The 7070-nt window shown below is 36.6% G+C and overlaps 1 protein-coding gene across 1 annotated transcript in view; it reads left to right on the top strand.

Annotated features, from left to right (window-relative positions):
* Window positions 1-7070, top strand: part of TTC29 (tetratricopeptide repeat domain 29) — a 103830-nt gene that overhangs the window by 12546 nt on the left and 84214 nt on the right. Inside the window, exon 3 of the mRNA XM_008586761.1 lies at window positions 1380-1503. Within this exon, the coding sequence (XP_008584983.1) occupies window positions 1380-1503 (124 nt within the window). The remainder of the gene's footprint in view (window positions 1-1379; window positions 1504-7070) is intronic.

Here is a 7070-nt window from a genome sequence, read left to right as displayed (position 1 = left end):
CCAGGTTTCAAAGCACAATATGCAATTCACAGTACCTATCACAGCTAATCCCATGTGTGAATTGATGCATTTCTCTCTCCAAATTGACAGTGAAACACTTCAAGGGCAGGAGCCATATTCCCAAGCAGCTAGTATATTTTAGGGCACTTGCTAGGTTCTCAAAGTTTCTTGATGTTACTGAAATATCCAGGAGACAGGAGAGTCAGTTTAGTCATGAACTCCAAACAGCCATATGACTGAGGTTCTCACAATTTACCTGGGCACTTAATTTCTGTGTGGACTGCATCAGTGTTTACCATCTCAAATTTTCAACCATTCCTTCATTCAAAAATATATAAATGCCTAGTATATGCCAAGAACTGTGCTAGAAATTATGTCTTTCTGAGAATCTTGCCAGAATATATAACACTTGTGTATGTGACTTTAGCGACACCCGAGATTTCACTGCTGAGGGAAACTTGCAGGAATAAAGTAGCATCCACATTTTATAAACTTTTTAAAGTTTTGAAAAAAAATATCAACTTTATTTTATCGAGACACAATTCATAGTCCATGCAATTCAGTCTTTTATCATGTGCAATTCAGTGGTTTTTAGCATACAGGTATTCACAGAGTTGTGCAACTATCACCATTAATTGCAGGATATTCTCATCACCCTAAAAAGAAACCCTGTACCGATTACCAGTCGCTCTTCAATCCCCCCACTCCTCACCCTCTAGCAACCAATAACCTACCTTCTGTCTCCATGGATTTGCCTATTGTGGACACATCATGTAAATGAGATCATACAATATGTGATCTTTGGTGTCTGGCTTCTTTCACTTGGTGTGTTTTTAAGTTTCATCCATGTTGTAACATGTATCACTGCTTCATCCCTTTTTATGGCTGAATAGCATCCTGTTGAATGGATATGCCACATTTCGCTCACCTGTTCATCCATTGATAGACAGTTGGCTTGTTTCCATTCCTTGGCTATTATGAATAATGTTGCTATGAGCATTCGTGTACAAGTTTTTGTTTTTTTTTTTGTGGACATATGTTTTCATTTCTCTTGGGTATATATTTTGAAGTGAAATTTCTGGGTCATATGGTAACTATGTGTTAAAGTTTTTGAGGAACTGCCAAATTGTTTTCCAAAGCATTTGTATCATTTTACATTTCCATCAGCAATGCATCAGGGTTTAAAAGTTTAGGTTCTAACTCACTGTATACTCCAACAAAGATAAGCCATATGTTTATTAATTTGGTATTTACCCTTCAAATCTCATTATCCCAATAACCATCTCGCATTTTCTACAGCAAGGACACAAAATACCTTCTCTTCACTGTGACATTAAGTGAGATGATACTCAAGTGGCTTTCTATTTTATTTATTCCAGCCAAGGAGAGATGACAGAAGCAATTACATACTTGAAAAAAGTTGTGAGCATTACAAAAGACAATTTTCAAAGCCTAGATATTGTGAGATCAAGTACAATGCTTGGGGACATATACAATAAAAAAGTGAGTATATATGTTTCTTGTTTAGAAAGAAATTTGCAGAGTTTTAAAAGTCTATTCTTGTGTGATCCTTACCTTCCCACAGTATGTTCTGCAGAATGGCCTGGGGACTGCAGGACGTAATTAATGCACAAGACAAGGACTGGGAAAAGAAATGCCTCTTTCTTCCTTCCTTCTAGTACCTTAGTGCCATCTGGGGCACAGTCTCCAGAAGCTGCTAACCCTGCTGGGAAAAGAAATGCCTCTTCCTTCCTTCTAGTACCTTAGTGCCATCTGGGGCACAGTCTCCAGAAGCTGCTAACCCTGAGTCATATATTCACAGCCAATGAGGATTCTAAGTGATGTTGGATTTAAGGAGCAATTAAAATATTTAAATTCAAAAGAACTTTGCTATAACAGCCGGCTATCTGCTTACACTGGCATTCATCTCTCTCACTGCAAATTCTTGTTTTATTAATCCAGCTGTGAAGACTCGCACTAGCTCCCTCAGGAGAAGACAGGACAATCTCGAAGACTAATTATGTAGAAAATTTAGAATGGAATTTTAGCAACAGATTAGTTATGTGAAAGAGGACGGAAAGAAGAGAAAAAAGTTTAAAATAAAATTGTCTCATCCAAGAAGTCATTATTAGTAAAATGTACTGGTCATCATGGATTTCTGACTTATTTTCTCCTGATTTTATCTTTTACTACCCAGATTTTCCTTTAGAAACGGTATGAAAGAGGCTTGTTTCTCTAGTTATATTTGCTATTTTGATCATGAATAAGATACATCATTCTTTTGAGGATAATTATGTGCTCAAACTGTATTTATACACTTTATCTTAATCTCTTTGGGAGGCCCTGTATGTAGTGATTAAAAGCACTAACTCTGAAACCAGACTGCTTGGGTTAAAAGCCCAGCTCTTTCACTTACAGGATCTGTGACCTCATAAGGTTGTTGTGAGTATTGCATTAATCTATGTAAAGCACTCAGAACAGTGCTGCATAGCAAGAGAAGTCAGTGCCGTCTACATAGGCGTTAGCTGTGATTATTCTCTACACCCTGAGTGGCATCAAACAATTCCCCTTCTCCAGTTCTTCAGAGAGTTTCACTTACCCCAGGTCAACAAGATTCTAGGTGGTGGTGGTATTCAAACGCATACTTTTAACCACTAAAGTATCCTATTATTTGCCATAAAATTGACTTTATTTTGGAATGACTTAGGCTTTCTTTAAGGAAATAGAGTTTGAAATTAATTTCAATGAACAAAACTAATATTTCTTTAGTTTCTGCTAGGGGAAAAGTTCTTTCAAACAAGGTATCTCGTTTCTTGTCTCTTACACGCCTCTCTTGTTCTCCCTGGATCATTTACCTCCCCTCTCTCCTGTGACTTCAAATCTTAAAGCCCCCTTTTCTCTAGACTCGTCCCTGCCCCCCATGCCCACCTTGCTCCCTGCTCTCCTGCCTGCTCCTTTGTGGCCTCTCACCCTTGCTGTCTCACCCTCGGGCCACCATCCTCTACCTCCCCCCCGCGTCTCCCTCGCTTGGTTTCCTGTCTCTCTTCGTGCCCCGACCCGTCTGTTGCCCAGATGCTCTCAAACTTCCTTCCCTGCGGTGGGCTTCTGCTGCCGCCTGCCCCCACCCATGTCTGTGCTGCTGCTGCCCTTTGCCTCGATGACTCCTCTGTCTTGATTTTGCATTTGATTTTGTTTGCTCTTCAGGATACAGTGGTGAAAAAAGGTAAGGCTCACACCCTTACGAGGTTACAGCCTCCTGGGGGAGCTTATCCTATAGTAGCAGAATGGACATTCCTTATAAAAAGGTGTAGTCTCACTTTTTAAAAGGATTGTTTTTCAAAACAAGTGTAAAAAGCACAGGTTATTTTACCCCACCACCGAACAACACCCCAAATTTAGCCCATTAGTATAACATGAACATCCACTATCAGTCTATATTTTCCTAATTACAGAAAGTATAAGGAAAATAAGACAATAAACTTCTCTGAAGTGTAATATTTTTATACCTAAATATTCTTGACAGTATGTTTTCCTGTTTTTCTCATAGTTTTCAGGTTTATGGTATTTTCCTGTTATTATTATTGTTTAATTTGGCTTCAATGTAAGCTTAATGAGAGCAGGAGCCATATCTGCCTTATTATTTTATTCTGTGCATAGAAGAGAACCCACACAGAGTTGGTGAGCAGAAATATGTCAGTTCATCAAACCAATCAATGCATTTGTAACCAATTTCAAGCCATTTGAAAGTGTGTTCTCTCCCTTTTGAAATTCCAAACTTCTATTTCATTTTGTACAACATTTTAGCATGTCGAAAAGTTGTCCTGAATCTTTAATGCAAATTTTATGTTGCTGCTGTTCTTCAATCTACCTGTTAGGTCCTCTACAGACTGGCTTCATGTTACTCATACTATGTATTATACCTGTATTCTTAACATGAATTTCCAAGATATAATATTACCATAAGGCCAAATTTATAATACAAAATTGTATTTGGAAAAATTTTGGAATTGCCATTTTCTATAATTATTCTAGTGTTGTTATAATTAAATTCAGTACATCTTAAAAATATTCTTTATCCAGGTTTACCTTTTACTATATAATAACGGAAGATGGGCCACTTCTTCCACCCTCCAGATGTGATCTTTTGATGGACTGTTAATCAAAAAAAATATAATTAATGTAAAGTGGTCAAATTAGAATGTTTTAGGGGAAATAGACTATGGAATTTCTCACTCTTTAATAAGGTCAGAGAATAATCATAGTTTAAACAATTGTTGTTCCAACATGAAAATAGTAGAAAAAATGGGGAGGAAATGGTTTATCCTTAGTACTGAGAAAATGTCCATTTATTTTGAGCTTGTTCATTGGATAGAGTGACATTTTAGACACTAAGAATAATCTGGTAAGAATCAGAATAATGCATAAAAATTCTGTGTTATAACGTAATAATTTGAGTTTTGTTTGAAGGTCTATGATGTCATCGAGATCCTGTCCCAGAATTGTCCACTAAATGCTTATCAGGGATATTTATAACATTAAATGAATTTGTCCTTTTCCCATAGGATGCATTTATGAAGTGCATAAATTTACTGCATATTCTCAAACTCAAATTAAAGACTGCCATGACTAATTACTGGAATCTTCTGAATTTTATAAAAGAATAGGGATTGTCTAATAGCAGAAATTAACTGTGGAAATTTGTAAAGAACCTTTGGAAAACAGATTGAATTTTGATATTAAACTCTTTTAGAATTAAAAATCTGGGGCCGGCCCGGTGGTGCACTGGATAGTGCGCCGCTTGGGAAGCGCGGCGGCGCTCCCGCCCGAGGGTTCAGATCCCACATACAGACCGGTTCCTGCTCACTGGCTGAGCGAGGTGCGGGAGCAACACCGAGGGTTGCAATCCCGTTGCCGGTCCCCGGTCCGGTACGGGGGCAACACTGAGGATTGCGATCCGTTGCCAGACATGGAAAAAAGACAAAAAAAAAAAATTAAAAATCTGGAAATACAATGCACATTGGTGAAATCTCATTCTAGAATGGTATGTATAAAAATGCTTGCATCTGAGAAGAATTAATCTCGTATTTTCTTAGTAGTGTTTTCAACTAGAGAAATGTAGGTTGAAACCAGTTTATGGCAGTTGTGTGCATATGTCTAAGATGTGTGTATGTGTTTAAAGATAGAACATTAAGTAAAATCTGAAGGAAAAATAATTACCTGATTATAATGCTCTTATCTTAGAGGGGAAAAAAGCACTTGTTAAATAAGATCTAAGCAAAGTTTTAGGCATATCACTACTTCTACTAATAGCAAGCTCATCAGCTTGACTGTAAACACCATTCACTGCTGATCCCCAGTGCCTGGCATGGGGCCTGGCACATAGTGGTTGCCTAATGAATGGATGGATGAATGAATGAGTCAGTTTTAAAATAGTAATATGCAAAAATAATTCTGGGAATTCAATTTATCTATGGTCCCTAATTTTCCTAATTAAGACTCTCACCTAAAACAATAAGTAGTCTAAATCTCAGAAGTTTAACCAGAATGAAAATTAGATATTTTTTCTTCTCTGTTCCTAAACAAAAATGGTAATATTTGGCTTTAATATATATTCTTATGTATTTTATCTTGTCTTTGGTATCTACCAAGACCATCTATTATTTTAACCAGTTTTATTTCTATTGTCTTCAGTATCAGTATTGTTTCTCAATCATAGTTTACTTACTTGGTATACAAATATCTTTGATACAGTTTTATTTTTTCCTAATTATGTAATAATTTTCTCATATAAATTCTACGTTTTATACTTTGAAATAAGAGAAAGAATTGTTCACCTCAACAAACAAAAATTATTATTGACATAATATAGAGGGACTCTGTTTAAATTAACAAATTTAGGTAGAATGAATCGTTTGAATAAGCAGTTCACCTAAACTGTCCTTGTGGGCATATAACATACAATATTATAGGTGCTATGTGTGTAAGTAACATAACTGTCACATAAGTCCTCTTTCTCCCCGTCCTTACCTTGCTAGCAACTTCTTTCTTCCATCAGTTTGACTATTCTCTGAGCTTCATGATTACGCAGTGGATTGTGGAATTGAAGATGCATTGTACTTGTACTTATGTGTGGTATAAAGCTATTTATATGGTGGTTTTGTGTCCATTTCCTTCAGAAAATGTTGTGAGACAATGACTTGAAAACTCATAGTACAACATTCTCTCTTGTAAGGGCTTCTTTTCAAAAGCACGCACATGCATGTTTTTATTTGTGTGTATCGGGGGTGGGGAGGGTGAGCGGAGGGGAGGGGATGATGGAGCCCAAAGTCAGTGAAGAAAAGAAATTTTGTTCCTAGAACCTACAAATATAGCTCAACCCTAGAAATAATATCCTCCTATGAAGAAGAGTTTTTAATAAGGATTTTTAGCAGATTTGGGGATGGTAGAAGATAGTCTCTTCTCTGAGTCTCAATTTCATTATCTGTAAAATAAGAATAATACTTTCCTCAAAGGGTGACTTGTGAAGGTGAATGACATAATATACATGAAGTATTTAGCACTGGCCCTGATGCTTCATAAGAACTAGGTAGACACTATTTATTTTTGGACAATAGAGTTTAGCAGAGGCGAAGATGACAAAAAATCAACTTGAATTTTTGCAACTTGAAATGTTGCAGAGGACTTAAGAAAGAGATAGATATCTAAACAATCATTTGATTTGTACTAGTGCTATCAAGATCATATTTTTTTCTTAGAGAACTTGGATACCTCGATATCCTCAGTCAAGAAGGGCATGTGTACATGGGAAAACGAAAGCAATAACTGAATCAAAGGACAGATACATTTATTTTCACTGGCCATTGATTAAATAGGTTGGCTGAAAATCACCTGTTGCTGTGACTAAAAACAAGATAGCTAAAAAATATTTAATTAGGTAAATCCAATGCTACAAGTAATAAAATGCTATTCAAATCAATGTGAATTGTTTGATTCTTCCCCAAACTTCTTTTTTTTTTTTTCCCCTTTTTGTCTTTTTTCGTGACCGGAAACGGATCGCAACCCTCAGTGTC

Source organism: Galeopterus variegatus, unplaced genomic scaffold, assembly GCF_000696425.1.
Source record: "Galeopterus variegatus unplaced genomic scaffold, G_variegatus-3.0.2 Scaffold4104, whole genome shotgun sequence".
Classification (NCBI taxonomy): domain Eukaryota; kingdom Metazoa; phylum Chordata; class Mammalia; order Dermoptera; family Cynocephalidae; genus Galeopterus; species Galeopterus variegatus.
Note: the sequence above shows the minus strand (reverse complement) of the source record. Positions and strands in the feature narration are given on the sequence as shown.